This window comes from Lissotriton vulgaris, chromosome 8 (assembly GCF_964263255.1).
Source record: "Lissotriton vulgaris chromosome 8, aLisVul1.2, whole genome shotgun sequence".
NCBI lineage: Eukaryota > Metazoa > Chordata > Amphibia > Caudata > Salamandridae > Lissotriton > Lissotriton vulgaris.
In genome coordinates this window covers 140,267,835-140,286,686 of record NC_141696.1, presented here as the reverse complement: position 1 = coordinate 140,286,686, position 18,852 = coordinate 140,267,835, and the positions used below count along the sequence as shown (strand labels likewise).

Sequence of the window (18,852 nt, the reverse complement as noted above, 5' to 3'; positions counted from 1 at the left end):
TTTCTGGGAGAGAAAGTTCACAATTTGAGAGATATCTGCTTCCACGGGATCCTGGTGCTTCTCCAAGCGCCTCCAGAAATGGCGCAATTTGCGTTGCCCAAGAAGCAGATAGCGCGCTGTGTCCACCCAGCGAGAATATGCAGATCAATCAGGTCTCCAGACTCCTTGGCTACTAGAGCCAATTCCAGGATTTTTGACAAGGGGCTGATGGTGTCTAATAATTTATCCTGGCACCCTCGCCAGGCTCGATCGATCCCTTTCTTGGGGTCCTTCTGAAATTTCTTCAGGAAGACCAACATATTGGGTTCAATATCCGGCGTCTTCGTGACCTTAACCGACACATCTGGGCGAGGGCATTCCGACCGCAGCTGGTTCCTGACCTCCCTATCAAAACTGCGCTGGAGATTTTGATGAATGTAGTCCGCCACCTCCGGGGGAGGGGCCGAATCGGATGACCTTGGGTGCACTATATCTTGCGGGTTGAAGTTTAATGAATTTGTGGGCTGGTAAATGGGAACGGATTGTGGATAAATTGATGCCTTCTTTGCCTTCCTTTTATTAGGAGACACGGTGTTCCCAGTGGAGTTAGTGTCCGTACCAGTGTCCGTGTCCGTACCCACCTTGGATGATGAGGCGAGTGGAGTCCAAGATCCTGAGTATGGGTGATCCCTGGCAGAAGGGGGGGCAATTTAGTAAGGGCCTGCGCATGCGGCCAACTAGGCGCCTTGGTGGGTGCAGGTTTTCCCCCTGCAGACGACGTGGAAGGGTTCGCAGTGTCCTGCTGAAACAGACCATGTCGTTTCGTAAAATTTTCTACCTGTCCCGTACTAGGTTTCGAAGTGGCCACCAGAGCCTTTTTAACGGTCTTAGGAACTGCTGCCTCCATCACCTTGTTGACGGAATCCTGTAGGGATGCGTCCAGAGTATCCACAAGGTTCTATTTTAGGAAGGGGCCATGCTCTCTTCATAGTACCCATACTTATCCTTGAAGTAGGCCCAGCCTTCCATGCCAAACTTACAGCTGGAGACACTTGTGATAATAAGAATAATGTAGATTCCAAAAGAATCGATCAAGGGGGAGCAGCCCTGGTGCCCATTACAATTATATTATATAAATGCTCCTCAGCAAAGCTGTGGTCCACAGATATATCAGCCCGAAGGCGTCAAGAACCACTTTATACAAATACAACAAGCCTGCACACAGCTTGGGGCCTGCCTTATTCTTCAGTCCAGGAAAGGCGTCCGTGAAGGGTACAGCAGAAAACAAGATTGGGCGTCGCGTAGCCCAAAAATAGCCCAAAACAAGCCCAATTGGGTACGCAACGTTAGGCTCCACAAGTATTCTGGCCCGTATGAGGAAAGGCGCTGCAGGTAATGACAGGGTGCAGCGAATGTGAGGAGGAAAAAGGTATTCGGAAGGTGAGGGACGCTTTTGTAGATAATCGCCACCTTCTGTGTTCCCGCTATGAAGAGGCAGCGCTGCACGCTGTAAAATATGCACAGCGTGCAAAGCAGTGATAAATCACACAAGGCAGTGTCTATTAATTAATATAATCGTGTAAAATATAGATACAATCGAAATATCAATGAACAGTGAGAAACAAGAGTTATGGCAAGACATAAAATCGAGCACTTAACTCTAGGCGAGCAGCAAAGAAAGAGGAAGTGCTCCGGTGTGGAGAGTCATTTATAGGGCTACTCTCTATGGTTGATGATAGTGTTACGCTAAGCATTCTGGGAATGTCATGTTTTCAATATGTTAAAAACGTTTTTATTGGCTGCTGTTTATTTGCAGTAAAGAAAGAGAAAGCATAATCTGAAGCCTTGGGTCCTGTAATAGAATTGCAGTGCAATTACGTATAGCATCTGCTAAAAACCGAAACGTGTGGTAATTAATTCAGTCACAAAGGAATGCATGATTAGTTCACATAAAGCATTACAGCCAATCAAGGATTATGAATCAAAAATGAACTTTAGATAAAATAAATAATAATGCATTTGTGTTTGTTTCATACTCACAGGGTCTAATAACTAATTATAACGTAACTGAATTTTAATTCGGATTGTGTGACTTCATATGAATCAACAATTCGAAAAACCCGGCAATGATTTCAATCCATTAGTCTCACTGCACAAATCAGTGCCTCCTGGGATTTTTAGACGGGCTGTTCTTGAAATTAATCACTTGGACAAAGGAACCTGCAAAGATTATTAATGAAAATGAAAGCCCAGACTGGGAATTTGCTGTGTTACTAGGTGGGCACTTGTGTAAATTGTAAAGCGCTTTGAAAAAGACTGCGTGCTTTACCCCTGTTGTTGACTCACTGACCTATCCTGCGTGGGGGCAGAAGAAATGTTTTTTTCTGTTTCCCATTTGGCCAGAGTGAAAAAAGACCAACAACTGCTCAGAGAGACTTTACACATTGCAGTGTTCCTGTGCAACCACAAAATAAAGTAAAAAGAAAGATTTACAAAAATTTGGTTCAGCGAAAAGCCATGTACATTTTGGGGCTGGCCTGCCCCATTAATGTTTTAGAAATACGTCATTGCAGAAGTAATACAGCTTCTTGTATAAGTGTAATGTTTAGAAGCAGGAGCAGGCGGGTGTCACGAGCACCAACCACATGCTAGACACAATCCTTTGCAATGCGAGAGCTATTGCATTGCAGATGGATCGCGGCACCTGTGCTTTAGCTTAAGATATTTAATGCTAAAGTCCGGGTGCCGCAATTGTAACAAAATTTAACAATTAGGGAAAAAAATGGTGGCCAAGCTCTTTTATTTTTACTATTTATTTACTTTTGCTACAATGGCAGCCCTATGCTTTAGTGTTAAATGCCTAAGATGTCAAATGCTAAAGGGCGTTTGCTGCCATTATAACAGTTAAAAAATAGATTTAAAAAAATATGCAGCCTCGTTCAATGCACAAATAAAAAAGAAAGACGGTCCACCATTATATCAGCTGAGGTGTGCCCCGCTGGTTATATGAAAAAAAAATGAAAGCCTTGCAGGCAAGCGTGTCTAGCCTGCAACAGCTGGCAGGACTAAGCTATTTAAGAAACTAGTGCTCCAAGGCTATAATTAAAGCCTGCCGAGTAACAACACATTTAACCTCATGGGAGGTTGCAAGAGGAAAGGCGGTAATAAGGAGGCACTAATATGCCTATTGACAAATGAAAAGCCACCATTTTCAAAGGACAGGGACAGTAGCCAATTAAAAAGATGGGCGGAAAGTGGGCGGAGCTTCATGCCCAATCCTGAATACAACATGTCTTGAAGAGACAGTGCAAGCGCTGCCTAGGCGAGACCTAAAAAGGAACATTGTGGTAGGTTGGACAACTGTCAACCTGGTCATGCAGCAACCTTTAATCACCAGGTACCTAGTTCACAAACAGATTCATTTTAGCCTTAGCTAAATAAAAAAAAAGATATTACTTAATGTCCGCAAGGCCCCACCTTACTACTTCTGAGTTTAGTTTGAGACACAGTCTTTGAACTTTCAAGTTTCCCAAGTCAATGCATGAATAGCGTAGTATTTTTTGACTTGCAACCCTGATTTATAATGGGAAAATTAGAACTATAAATCTGTTAATGCAAACAAAGGACTTTGACAGGAGGATTCACTGACACATGCATGGAATTGTGAACATTAAATTGCTCTGGGGTTTGTGTTGGACGGACAGCAGTGTGCACCTTAGAGCAAATCGTGAACATGCATCGAAGGTATATGGCTAAATTATATGTTAAAAATGTAACCAGTATTTTAAACACACAGATACAGCGTGTTGTCCTTGTTTGTGCCAGGCACACCTTTTGAAAGGTGCGCCCAGCGCAAACAAGGAAATGTGCTGTATTAGGATGAATGCGCAACCTCCAGGGCAGCCACGAACTCACGCTGCCCTTGGGTCAGCACATTTATGTGAAAAGCAGAACGGCTGCTTCAAAGCTGCTACGTGTTTCACAGTGCAGGCGGGGAACGCGCCTACACTTTGAAGGGGGAATAGAGATTCCCTTGCAAGAGGGTGCAGTGAATGACTGCACCCTCCACAAAGGGGATGTCTGGGGGGTGGTCCATGGGACCCCCTATGTCCCTCTAGAGGGCTGCCATCAGGGGCGCACTGACGCCTCCTGACACCTTCTTTGCCTCTGCGCCCGCTTCTAAAATATAGCAGATGCGCAGAAGCAAAGGGGTTCCCTCATTTGCATTAGGCCATTCCCCCATGCAAATGAGGGAACTCCCTATGAAGATATCCCTGGTACTTTATGTGCGCTATCGTTATTACAGAGGGGGCACAGAAGCGTCTGCGGCCCCATCTGTAATACCAAAGTGCCCTAGGGTGAGCAAAGTGGGCGTAAATGCCTGTTGTGCCCCTGGAGCACTGCATAATATGGCCCCAGTGGACTTGAATGTTATAGACTATGTTGCAGAGCATGTGGTTCTGCTGAGGTATATAGTTTAAATATTGTAGAATGCAGTATATTTCTTTTATATTTTGGGCTGCAGTAACTTTAACTTTTTATTCCACAACAAAACCCAAGATCATATTTGTACATCCATGTTATGGAAGGAAAGTAAATGGGTTGTCGAAAAGGTACATGTTTTTTTCCATAAAGCAAGACTTGGTTGAATCCATTGAGGAGTTTGTGGTGTTATAAACTGCACTCTATGTGACTTGCGATTTTGAGAACATATGTTAAGTGTTAATATGATAAAAATTATTTATACAGCGCACGTACACCAACAGTTTCTTGGCGCTTAAAGGACAGGCTGAGAAACGAGCAGTGTGGTATGATCCGTTAATTGTAGGCTAGGGAAAAGAGCATGGTATTCAACGCCCTTTTGAATTGGGGATAGGAGGGGATTAGACGAAGAGCTGGAGGGAGTGAGTTCCAGAAGAGTGGAGCCTGTGAGGAAAACCTCAGGCCACCATGTTTCCTGTATCTAAAGGTGCATGTTGACAACAGGTTTGAGAATGAAGATCATAGGACCCGGGAAGGAACGTAACGGTGGATCCGAGAGGCAATGAAGGCCGGGCCTTGCAGGGAGAGGGCCTTGTGAATCAAGCAACCCAGTTTAAAGAGGCTGCGCTCGGCCACAGGGAGCCAATGAAGGCTCCTAAGGAAAGGTATAGTGTGACTAGACCTAGGCTGGCCATATATAAGTCTAGCTGCTATTCCAACGTACAGTGCATTCGCATAGTCAATCTGGGATATGACCAATCCCAGAGTGATTTGAACAAGGGCGTCTTGAGAAAGAAATCTGCTGATTTTCCAAATGCGACGTAGGTAGAATTTGGGCCCTCATAGAAAGATCATTGCTAATGGTAACTCCAAGGCTTTTTACAGATTTGACAGGGCATGGTGGACAGCCCAGGGAGCGTGGCCAAAAGTTGGTGTTCCAAGGGTTTCCTGGGGGCCCTGTCAAGACCTGCTCGGTCTTGTCAGGATTAAGCTTGAGCTGGTTCGCGTTCATCCAACTACTGATAAAGGTCATAGTGGATTGAACGTTCTCGATGGAGGAAAGGGAAGAATCAATGTTGAAAATTAGCTAAAGGTCATCTGCATAATTAAAGATGACTGCTGATTTTTTCTGAAGCTCTGAGATCATAGGAAAAATGTACAAATTAAATAATAAAGGGGAGAGAGAGAGGAGCCGCAGGTAAGACTTTTTTTTCTGAAGTAAAAGTGGAGAGGCGGACTGCTTGATTTCGGTCCTGAAGAAATGATGTCAGGCACCTCAGCGGTGTGCCCCGGATGCTGGCGTTCTCGACCCGATCGAGAAGGATGGTATGGTCAACGGTATCGAAAGCCGCCGACAAGTCCAGGAGCACCAAGGCTTGTGAGATATTCTGATCGGCCCCCTTTCTGAGTTCATCATGAACCGCCAGGGCAATAGGCTCAGTGGAATGTTGACGCCTAAACCCCGCTTGATGGGGGTCTAGGAAGTTAGAATTATCCACAAACGTGATGAGGCTGTTTGCTACGAAGGCCTCCAGGACTTTACCCAAAAAGAGAAGCAACGAGATAGGGCAGAAGTTACTCAGTACCTCAGGGTCAGCTCCCGTTTTTTTAAGAATGGGGAAAACGACTGCTGATTTGAAAGAGAAAGGGACCACCCCAGAGGTAAGAGAGTTGTTCAAGAGGGAGATTGGTGGGTCAGGGAGGTTAAGAAAGATCTTACGAGCAATGTGAGGGGGGCAGCTGTCCCGTGGGGAGCCGGAACAAACTTTGCTAAGAAGAGAAAAGAAAACCTCCTTAGTGATCAGAGGGAAATTGGAAAAAGACATGAGGTTCCCAGATATATTCCGAAGATTGGGGATTAAAACAGTTTTGGGAATGCTGGTTTTGATGATTTTAATGATCTTCTCAGTGAAATAACTGTTAAGAGAGTGGCAAAGGGACTGTGATGACAGGGGTTTAATGAAGACACAATCGGGTTTTGCTAATTCGTCCACTATTGAGAAGATTTCTTTGGCTTTGTTTGAAGAATTCAAGATTTGTTGAGCGACCAAAGAATAGTAAAGACCAAAAGCAAAAAGGTCGAAGAGTGGTTATGGGTTGGTTCTGATATGTATTTGAATGCAACATATAATATTGCAAAGGAGGTATAGCAGGCAGAACATTTTGTCCAAGAAATTAGTGGCCATCCATCTCTGGATGTCAGTGCAGTTTCCAAGGGACATGAAAGGGAGAAGCATAAGAAACAAGGACATATCAAAAACGAAACGTGGGGAACGATTTGACTACCTACATCAAGTGTGGAAGCCATAAACATCTAGGTTATCATAAAGAGTGTCTAGTATTGGATTAGATATATAATAGTTTATGGAAAGGGTTGTTTTGTACAAATTTGCAAGGTTGCAAGTGGCAATTAAATTCATCTAGTGATGCGGACGGGAGCGCCGTTTGCGCGCCTAAGGCAAGCCCGTCTGCGCCCGTCCGCTCCCCGGCAGCGCACAGGGCCAGGCACCCTGCCGAATCCGCACTGTATGTGACTACTTCCCCTATCGCATACAACACAGACGATGTGAGAGCCTTTAATCACAACCCCTCATGCAACGGCGCCCATTGGAACGTCTTAGACTCCACTTCACGAATCTGTCCGGGATGTCTCTTTAAATTCAATCCCTCTGATCCCCTTTTCTTTCCCCAGTCTAACACAGCGGGTGAGACACCTATTCAGGCTGCTCTTATCAATGCCCGCTCCCTATCAAAGCACTCTGATGAAGTGCATGAATTCATCATCGACAAGGACCTTGATATCCTATTCATTACGGAGACGTGGCTGAACGAGAGCTGCGCCCCAGTGGTCGAGCTGGCTGTCCCCAGAGGGTTTAAGATCACCAGACTGGACCGTAACAAAGGTAGGGGAGGAGGTTTAGCTGTGATTTACAAGGAGAAATGGTCACTGAGGAAAGAATGCACAGGGAAGATTGAGAACGGGGAAGCTTTGGAATTCTCCCTAGCACTGTCCCCCCAATTCACCTTAGGGGGCCTATTGATTTATCGCCCACCGGGTCCCCTGGGCACTTTTATCAAATCCCTGGAGGAGGTCGTTATCCAAAGAGCGCTCAGATTCCCACACTTCCTAATGTTGGGAGACTTTAACTTACATATGGATACGAGCCTTGCTCCCGGAGTAAAAGATCTGGAAGAGATTTGTAGTCTTGCCCAGATGGTTCAACAGGTACGATCTGCCACTCATGTAGGGGGTCATTGCTTGGATCTGGTATACTCTAACTTCAACATCTCTGCCGATCCTCCCTACCCTATCACATGGTCAGACCACTTCCCAGTTCTCTTTTCTTGGGATATTAACAGCACTCGTGTGCTACCCACATCCAAGCCTGGGGAACTCCCTAGAAGAATTAATATTCCGGACTTGGTGGAGGCCCTTACCCACACCACCCCAATGAAAGCACAAAATTTGGATGAAGCCGTAGACAATGTTTCTTCCTGGTTAGACTCCTCCATTAGGTCACTACCAGAGTGTAAAGGAAAAAACAACCGCGGGCCACCCCCACAACCCCTTGGTATACTGAACAATTAAAGATTTTAAAAGTAGGATGTAAGGCGCGAGATCGAGTATGGAGAAGGAATTATTGTCCCATTGCTAAATCAGAACTCCGTGCAGCCCAAAAAAACTACTACGCAGCAATTAAGACAGCCAAGGGGGAATTCTACGCGGCTAGAATTCTTAAAGCAAGGAACATCAGCCGAGAAATTTTCTTCATAGTCAAAAGCTTCACAACCCCGGTAGCAGAGAAGATATCAGCCCCAATTTCTACAGAGTGGTGTGAGCAACTATCCACCTTTTTCATTGAGAAAATACAAAAAATTCAAGATAGTTTGAAGCCCTCCGATCAGCCACCTTCCCAGCCTACCGATCAATTTTTAATCAACCGAACACCTTCACCCTCACTATGCCAAGCAACAAAGGTCAAAGCTGAGATGACTAAATTTACTTATGTTGAGGGGTTGGATGTGATGACCATATTAAAGGCTCTAAAGTCGGGGTCCCCAGCAGATCCTTGCCCGGCGAGAGTCCTGAGCGGAGTGGCCGAAGTAATTAGCCCCATGGTCACTGCCCTGGTCAATGAGTCACTAGCTTCAGGAATTGTACCCTCCAAGTGGAAACAAGCCAAACTCCTCCCGCTGATAAAAAAAACCACTGCAGATCCATTAATAACATCTAACTACCGACCCATATCCCTTCTCCCAGCCCTTGCCAAAGTATGTGAGAAGGCCGCATTTCGGCAACTGGAGAGGTTCGTGGAAGCCTCAGGGGCACTTCACCCGGCCCAATCAGGGTTCCGTACCTCTTTTAGTACCGAGACTGCACTTGTGGAGATGGCAGAGGCCATCAGGGAGTGCCTGGACGGAGGCGGCAGAGCGGCTCTAATCATATTGGACCTCTCTGCCGCGTTCGACACGGTGCCCCACCTCCAGCTTCTGTCTAGGCTGGAGGATATAGGCATCTCGGGCACAGCACTAGGATGGATCAGGTCTTTTCTATCTGACCGGTCTGTGAGGGTGGGCGTACTGCGGGCCGGAAAAGCAGGCGAGGAGGCCGTATATAGTGAGCTATATTGTAGGTTTATTTCACAAGAAGGCAGATGGAATGTCACAGAACATGAAAGACAAGGGGGGTCCGTATCCGCTCTCCGCTCCGGGTCTTGGGTGTAGTCCAGGGTCTTCGGAAACTTCTCCGACAGCTCCGATGTAGGGGAGGTCCACGGAGGGCGGTAAGAGAGGAGAAACAAAAGGACCGTTAGTCTTATCCTTGGCTTTCAAGGCTATATACCGAACACCGTCACCCGGGAAGTGATAAAGGAGGAAAGAAGAGATATCGTGAGGAAAGGGGGACACGGGAAGGCAGGAACGGAGGGCAGGGTTGATAGAAAGGGTGTCGGGATGGGGGGTGCGAGGAGGAAGTAAACGGTCGTCACTCAAACAGTGCGTGTGCTGTATATTGATATTTACAGTGCAGGGGTCGTGATTGCTAAAGAGAAGGGTTATTTACAGGGCTTTACAGGAACTCCTAGTGAGTGGGGTTTAGGGAAGGCTTAAGACACTCACTCGGTCCGCCGTAACTCTCCAAGTGAGTTACGGCCGTTCTTCAGCCACCTCCTGTGGGCTCCACCACTCTTCGGTCCACTCCTCGTCGTCACCCGTCAGTTCACCTTCTCCAGCGCCAGTCTGAGCCTCCTGCCACGATACTCCGACCCTGGGCTCTTCTCGCGTCCTGGTTTTATCCTGTGTTGACTCCGCCCCGAGGGCGGGACTTCCGGGGTCGGAGGGATATGGTTCCTCGGTGCACGTTGTTCTGGTTGGTCCCTGAGGAAGAGAGAGGGGCGGGGATGCGTTGGTTATGGCTGGCCCGCCGATTCCTGTGTGTCTCATGGTGTCTGGCTTGCTCATTCGTAATCCCGGTGGAAGGGACGGAGGTAGGTGCGGGGGAGGGCGGCCTCCGTTGAGGGGCGGCGGGGACGCCGTCTCACACGGTCCCAACAAATCTGGCTTCCTCCCTATAATTCGTCTAACCGCAGGGTAGAGACTGGAGTACCACAAGGGTCGACCTTGAGTCCCCTTCTATTTAATGTTTATTTAACACCTCTGATTCGGCTGGCAGAGAACTTGGGAGCTAAGATTATGGCATACGCCGACGACACCCAACTTCTCTTCACATGGAATAAGGAGAACATCTGTACTTCAGGAGTCCGCCAATGCCTATCCTCTGTATTTGCTTGGCTAGCAAGAGCATGCCTCAAATGCAACGAGGACAAATCAGAAATCCTGCTCAACGGCCAATTTCCTACTGACTTTAAGGAGTCCATTTGGCCCTGTGAATCTACTTGTCCCACTGGAGAATGTGGGATAGCAAAGAATCTGGGACTCTGGTTCGGAGCCGACCTGTGTTTTCGTGACCAGATCTCGAGACTGGCTGGACCCCTGACCACTCTTTGTAGATTCTTTCCCCTTCTCCCACAAACGGCCAAAGAAACGGTAGCCAGAGCTCTGGTGCTCTCCCGTCTGGACTACTCGAACGCACTTTACATCGGGGCACCTGACTTTTTAATTAGAAAGCTTCAGGTAGTCCAGAATGCAACGGTGAGACTCATCTATAACATCCCGAGGAGACTCAGTGTTCGCAAACAATTGAAGGAGCTTCACCGGCTTCCAGTGGCCCAAAGAGTGCGCTTTAAAACTCTGGTCCTCGTTTATAAAGCCCTGCATGGACCATGCCCACCCTACCTTGCTAAAAGATTTACCTTCTGCCTACCGACTCGTCAACTGCGATCTGCCTCCAGAAAGCAGGTGGTCGTCCCCAGATTCAAAAGAGTTCGCCTGGGGGGACAATCTCTGACGGTAAGGGGAGCTCAGCTGTGGAAAGCCCTTCCTGATGCTCTAAGACATGCTCCCAACCTGACCAATTTTAAAAAACTGCTAAAAACTCACCTCTTTATAGACCATGAATAGCTGCTGCCCTAATCACTCTGATTCAGTTTCTCTCCCGCGCCAGGACAGTCTCGACTAACGGAGCGCATTATAAATCAATATATAACATAACATAACATGAGTGGAGATGAATAAGAGAATTTAGACTTAAATCACAGCAAAGTGCTCAATGTGTGTGTGTGGGGTTGGTGGTGGGGGGGGCGTACAAGAAAAAACAAAGGTTTCCCAAAATGCATAATTCATATAGATGGGAGAGAACTTTGGAATTCATGATTTATGTGCATTGTTCACTATTTTGGAGACGGCACTTTTTGACAAGTTATTGGGAAATAGCTAAATATTCCCCACTGTTGTTCACCCAACGGGGTACACAGGCCACAACTTAGAAGTCTCTAGTTACTTCTAGGCAGAGGTGAAATTCTGGGGCCATAAAACACTGTGATTAATGTGGCAGAGAACAACCATGCATATTCAGTTTTTCCCATTAGAAGGAGCTGGGAATATGATTGTACCCTAGGGCTGATGCAACTGAGATTGGAGTAACAGAGAGGAATAACCTTGGGGATTGATGAGATTAGTATGTTAAAGAACTCAGGAAAAAGTTAGCACAATATTGAACAATAAACTAGAGAAATTAAAGAATTTTAAACACAAAATAATTTGAAAGGAAATTGCCATTATGGTTAGACACTGAGTAAGAAATGCCCCTCTTACATACTAAGACAAACTAAAGGGTAGGCTGGGGAAAAAGTTATTGAACCAATTGGGTCTTCTTCACGGGTGTTATGTTATGTTATTTGTTATGTTATAATGATTTGTATAGCGCACTAATCACCCAAGAGGGTACCCAGGTGCTTGAGCAGTTGTCTAGGTTTATGGTGCCCAAGGTGCTTATATGAAGAGCCAGGTCTTCAGCTTCTTATGGAAGTCAAGAAGTGAGGTGGAGGCTCTTTTGTGTTGTGGGAGGCCATTCCATGTCTTTGGTACGATGTAGGAGAATGAGTGACCTCCCGTTTTGCTTTTGTGGATGCAGGGAATATGTGCGAGTGAGGCAGAACATAGGTGTGTGGTGTGTTGATGAAAGTGTATGTGGCTATTTAGGTATTCTGGTCCTGTGTTGTGTAGGGCTTTGTATGTGTGCGTGAGACATTTGGTTTGGCTGAATGGAGAGCCAGTGAAGCTTCCTGAGGTTCGGCATGATGTGGGTGCAGCATGGGATGTCAAGTATGAGTCTTGCAGTGGTGTTCTGGGTGGTCTGGCATCTGTGTAGGAGTTGTTTTGAGATTCTGGCAAAGAGAGTGTTGCCTACGTGCTTGTGTGATGGTTCATCTGGTGTTCTGAGGCAACCATATGAAGATTTTTCACTGCATGCATAGGATGTGGAAGCAGGAGGTGCACACTGCATTGACTCGAGCCGTCATGTTGAGCTTATCATCTAGGATGATCCCATGGGTAGGCTTTGTTGCTGAAGACCAGAAACACATCTTCTTGGAGTTGAACTGCAGGCAGATAGTTCGCTTCCAGTCTGCTACCATGGTCATGCAGTTGTTGAAGATTGTTCTGCAGTGGTTGTTTTGTCCTTCAGGAAAGGATGAGTTGGGTGTCATCAGCGTTGGAGATGACGGTGATGTCTTGGGATCGGATGATGATGGCCAGTGGTGTCATGTATATGTTGAAAAGGTTGGAGCTGAAGGACAAGCCCTGTGTTACTCGTCATATCAATTTCATGGTTTCTGATGCTCTCCCTTTGGGTTTCTCCCGTGAGGAAGGAACTGATCAATTTGAGAGCGGATCCTTCTATGCCAATCTCATGGAGTCTTCTGATGAGGGTGTTATGGGAGACAGTGTTGAAGGCCGCAGAGGCGTCAAGCATGATGGGTGCTGCTGTTTCTCCTTGCTCCAGGATGATTCGAATGTCATCGGTGGCCGTGATGAGTGCTATTTTGGTACTGTGGTTCTTTCTGAATCCTGATTGAGTGTTGTCTATTAGATAGTGAAGTTCGAGGTGGGTTGTGTGTTGCTTGTTGATGGCCTTCTCAATCACTTTGGCTGGATAGGGAAACAGGGAGATGGGTTGGAAGTTGCTCAGTTGATTCAGGTCGGCTGTGGGCTTTCTGAGGAGAGCGTTGATTTCTTCAAGTTTCCATTCATCCAGGAAGGAGGCGGATGTGATGGAGGTGTGATGATGTGGGTCGGGTGGTGCTGATAAGTGATGTTCCCAGGTTGTGCGGGTGGTGCCAGTTGTCACTTCTATAAAAAAATTAGCTTGCCCCTCTATATGTGCACTTCCTGTTTGTGAAATCTGTGTGTATTTGTATGTGTAGGGTGAACCCCCTTCTACAAGCTTTTCACTCTCAGTACCTATTGGAATTTAAGACCTTTTCTTGTGCTATAGGGAAGCCCACGTTGTACGGCAGCCTGAAGTGTATAAGTGTGGGAGCTGATGGTGTGCCAGAGATCACAGCATCTGAAGGATTCGTTGTAAATGAAGTCTCAAAGGTACTTTTATTTTAAATTTTTCTTTTTGTTGTTTTGTTAATATGAGTCTGCATTTCAACAGCTATGTCCTCAACTGGAGCAGCCATTAAGTTCCCTGAAGCACTCATACCCTGGCGCTTGCAGCTCAGACCGTTTAGCACTTACACATTTCTTTCAGCTTTGCATGAGAAACTATGCAGGAGAGAGAAAACAGTCACCAGAGATAAGCTCAACTAACTATGCCTGAGCTTCAGTTCAGTTAATAAATACATTTGCAAGAGGAAGAAGTATGTGCAGTTGATCAGTGTCTGAAAGACTGACCAGCATCTGCAGGCTGAGCACCTGAGAGAGATGTAATGTCTTAGGTCGACCAGTAGCTCACTGCTGGCATCTTTATGGGTAAAAATGTCCCCTGCAGGATTTAAAAAAAAAAAGGATTTGTGGAGGTTCTGCAGGCGGAAATGAGGGATTCTGTTTTTGTCATCAGAATGCTAAGGTTAGTCCAAGCACTAATGGGCTGAATAGCTGAGCTATATGTATGGAACGGAAATCCCTCTATTGCAGTGAGTATAGAAATAGCTCCTAAAGTATCTGTGGTTCCTGGCATGTTGTATATGAATTGTCCAATAATTATTTCATTTTTTTCTACTCTTTCAGCTTATCCTAGTGTCAAGACACCTTAATGATTATTTGTGCACTTGGCACATTCTCAAAAAATATATAGTAATCTTTTCTACTGATAAGGATAGTCTTCTGTCTGGGTTGAAAACAACCACCCAGAAAGAAAGTGTAGATGGTCGGTGTTTCCTCTATACAGGTTAAACTGCCACTAAGTCCCAATGAATACTGATGGTTTCAATGACCGAGACCACACAGACAGGTCCTAATAGTATTATTAACAGGAATATAAAAAACGGCAATAAAATATCAGTAGTTAAAAGCAAAGTTAATACTCGTGAAATATTATTTCAGCAAATAGTGGACTCCACATCCACATTAACTGACATCAGAGGGATATTTGACATCAAAGCTGCTCCGATTCTTCTTGATCTCTCTCAGGCTTACAATACAGAATAAAAGAAGATGGCACCGCCCTGTTTTGTGAACTTACAGCCTCCAGCACTGTACCACTTCATCCCAATGCTTGAGAGACCAACTGCTCCCAGCCTTTGGGGAACACTCCAGTATAGTGTAGAGCTATAGATGACTCCATTGTCACAAGAATTCAGCTTCCCTCCCTTGGAGGAAGAGGTTTAACTTCATCTTCGTTTATTAGGTTGAGCCTAGACCGTGCATGCACTCTCTCTTTCGAGACATGCTATATCTACTCTGTGGGCTTCAAGCACGCCCATCATTTTTCACTTGTTCTGCTGGCTGCCTTTAAAAATCCTTGCTTTTCAGTGGTGCATTGCCTTCATTTGTACCTCCTTTTGGTGTTTGGTTCCCTCCCATGGAGACTGGCCCTAGTACGATTTAATGTACTTGTTTTCTCTGGTGTATTTATGTTTGTCTCCGTTGACAATTATTTTTTTTGTGTCTCAGCTCGTGTTTTCGGAATGTTGTGTTTTTGCATCAGCTGAGGGCATTTGGCCTTTTTCAACCACAAGGTAGCATGTGTAAGCAAACTTTGTTTAATTACTTTAGAAGCCCACACAGCTTTTATTTTATTGGGCTTATCAATTGGCTCGGGCTTTCAAATGTTTTGTTTTTGCACTCAGCTGACAACGTTAGGCATTTTTTAACCAAAAGGTATCGTATGTAATCAAACGCTGCTTTTATTTTATTGGACATTTTTTATTTTCTCTGACTTCAAAGCATGAGGATTTCCCCTCGCTGCTCATTGCTTTAAGGAGCTTCGGTCACCGGACATTCAGCAGCCCAACCATACAGCACAGTGAAGTGGGTGATCTTCTGCGGCTGTTACTTTCACCTTTATAAAAAATGCAATTATGCATGCACGTAAATAAGTGCACACGTACATACGATGTGACACTTTTATACAGTTCTTTGGAGGCAAGGACTCACACATGAAAACGAATGGTGCAGTCTTCTTGGAGTTATATTCCGCGAACCATACCTCTCCTTTGTTAGGATTATTTGTGAACTGTAGGGCTCTCGGTTGCAAACAAGAGACTTCAGCCCTGTTGTATGGATTGAGCGTCAGTAGGAAAAGAAAGATGCAGGATTTGAGCAGGGGTAGCGCACCGGACAGGTGAGGGGTGGTGCATGCTTTTATCAATAGGTTATCGCATTGAGCTACTCACCTATATAGACCAGAGGTGTTTCAATTCCCTATTAAACAGCATTATTTAGTGCATCTCTGCAGTCTTACTCACAGTTACAGTCCACAAAGGGGTGATTTTCTATCAAGGAGTTCAGTTCTGTAGGGTAATTGTGCAATTCGTGTGCCGCACATGCCTTTGGCTTCTGTGTAAGAAACAGACACTTTGCACAGCAAGGAGGGCAGGCTGGTCAGCTCAGTTCTCATGTCTGAGAGCATTGCACACTGTATGCTTTTCGTGTCTCCCACATACTTTTGTTTATCTGCTTGTGAGCCTTGAATGGTCTGCTCTGTTGTGACCTTGTGCGGTACACTCAATTGTAAGCTGTTCTTACACAGTACACTCTGCTACCTCAGAGATTTTACACTGCCCCCAGGTAGTTGAGCACAGTTCACCCACTCCGGAGTCTGTATTTCATTCTAGCTCTCTTAGTTAATCAAGGGATATTGTGTCATTAGGAGGCAGTGCTCCACTTCAGGGCTTTTGCTTAACACCCTAAAGTATTCTGGAACTGGAAGTCCAGCTGCACTTCCCTTACTACTGCTAAACTTGGACACCAGAAAAAAAACAGTTACTGGAGCATTGCATCCCTAGTTACATGGAGTTATAAGGCGCTCCGTATCAACGCCTCGTCAGGGGTAGTAAGCGCTATATACATGTGAACATTTTCTAACAGTTGAGGAAATATAAATTTTATGGTCAAATTGTGTTCCCTAGCGTGTACCCCACCGTCTCCATGTACGAGTTAAAGTGCATGTAACTTCCCTCCTGTACCAGCTATGAAGACGCAAATACATTTGCGTCCAACGTTAACATGTCCTCTTTCAGATCCACCCTGAATGGATTAAATAGTCCGTTCCTAAGTATGCCATGCCAACGTCTTTTTGTGGTGTACTTCTCCGTTTTTCAGCTCTAGCTGAGTAGGCCCTGAATTTCTGCCACCGAGCCTCTTTTCTGACTTCTGGCTCCAAGGGCCTCTGCCCAGGCTGCCTCTGTACCCGTGAACTCTGACTTACTTTCAGCGCGGCCCCTCGCGCTCAGCTCAGCCTGCTGCCTGCCAAGATTGACTATAACCTTCGAGTTATCTGTTCCGCTCCCCGAAAATACATTCCTGCCTGCTAGTTTCAGTAAACATCCCCCCCCAGCTGCAGAGCCAAAGGGCCGGCCTGTCTCTGTGCAAGTAATTCAAGTAATTCATAGCCCTTGTTGCCATGCTCCCATGGAAGGCCCGTGCCCCCACGCTTCTCATGCAGACACTTAGGCGCTTATACACGCATCCACAATTAGTATAGAATAGCTTCTGCCCTAGAGACCTTTCCGTCCAGATAACATGGTTCCTAAACATCAGATATCAGATATGATAGAAGTACAAGTTGATCTGACATGCCAGACTTCTGTCTCTTTCCGTCAGTGTAAATGTCAAGTCTCCTGCACCCTCCAGTTTCACGTCAATCACACGTCATGCAGCTGCGCGCGCATCCAAGTTTCCAATTTCTGCTGACATTGCAACATTTCTGTTAGCGCCACCCCTTTTGTGACACCTACCTGTGACGTTTCTAGCACACACCTCCAGTTCACGCCTAGTTCACGCCTTCTGATTACGTACTAGTAACACGTGTATACTGTTATCTTGTCTTCTCTCAGCTGTTACGCCTACTATAACTGTTTCCTATGACATGAATTAAGTATATAAGCTATGTACTATCAATAAAATGTAGCGCGCTCTCTATCCCTTCTGACACCCCTGTGGTGGTCAGAACATGATATCCTGGTCTTGACCATTCCTTTTTAAGGAATAAAACCCCTAAGAACTCTAACACCACGGACTCTGTTTTCTTTCTTTCCGATTGAGTTATTATTGATTAAGTACTTACCTGCATAGAAATTAAGAGAGTAAATTAATTATTTACGTCATTTTGGCGCCCGAATAGGGACCCCTCCCCCACCTCACGCGCCGGTTGGTGCGTTGCAAGCTATGTCCCCTGCCATCCGTTAGATGGAAACTACGCGTACCGGCAGGATTTCCTGCATCTCCCTCTGACCCACGGAGGTGACGAAGACTGCGATCAGTACCCAGACGAGGCGGTGAGGAGTGCGGAGGATCCCGACCAGAGCCCAACCGAAAGAAGCAAGGTCCGAGGTGTCAAGAGGCCCACCAGGTTTCCGAAGTTTTTTTTCCGAAGTTTTCCGAAGTGTCAAGTCGAGTCCAGTCGAGTTTTCCGAGGCCTTCTGTTTCCGTGCTTCCCGGTGAGTACCATTGCTGGGACGTATCTAGACGGGTTTGGGTACACAAGTCCGGTCTGCACTGTTTTTAGGCAGTGTATCTGTACTGTTTAGCAGTATATCTAGTATTCTGAATTTCTGAATTTCTGCACTGTTACACCAGTGTATCTGTACTGTTTAGCAGTACATCCAGTATAGGGGGTAGTCATCTATGTCTCAAATGTCTTTTCATGTGATTAATGTCGTGGTATGAATGTGACCGTTTTTAATGTGCATTATTGTGTTTCTTGTATAATTAGCTGTACCCAGTATTAAGTAAACCAAGGATTGAGCATTCAGTACTAAGTAAGCAAAATGCAGTTTTTCAACAAGTTAAAGCAGATAGGAACTAGGAAAGGGATACTGGAGGAAGAAATTCCTATTCCCCCTAGGGACACTCCAGGTAACTTTATGTACCACAAACATGGCATAGATGCCATATTGTATCTAGACTTATGGACTGACTATACCAAACATCTAGACGAAAGACACAGATGGCCCGTTAACGGAACATGGGATGCCGAGTGCATCATGAAGGTAGAGGAAGCACTATGGAAAAAGAAAGCCAGACAATCTCAGAAAGACGCCATAGAATTTTGGCGTAAGGAATCACATAAACGTGCTGAAAGAGCATTACGTAGAGAAGATAGACTTAAAGAATCAGAGAAAGCCCAAGAAAACGAACTAGTTACCGAGGGGATCCGAGTAAAGACTGAACAGATAGACCGCGCACGACACAATCTTGTAAACGGTATGTATCTTGCGGCCGAGGGTATACCTGAGGCCCTTTCAGAAATACCGAAAAACTTACCGCCACCATTAGTTCCAACTAAAGTAATGCATAAGACTACTAAAGATATATTCCTAAATT

At 45.7% G+C, this 18,852-nt stretch overlaps 1 protein-coding gene across 1 annotated transcript in view; it reads left to right on the top strand.

Moving 5' to 3' along the window:
* PAAF1 (proteasomal ATPase associated factor 1) overlaps window positions 1-18,852 on the top strand; it is a 145,365-nt gene that overhangs the window by 16,160 nt on the left and 110,353 nt on the right. The window contains exon 3 of the mRNA XM_086933833.1: window positions 13,355-13,458. Within this exon, the coding sequence (XP_086789959.1) occupies window positions 13,355-13,458 (104 nt within the window). The remainder of the gene's footprint in view (window positions 1-13,354; window positions 13,459-18,852) is intronic.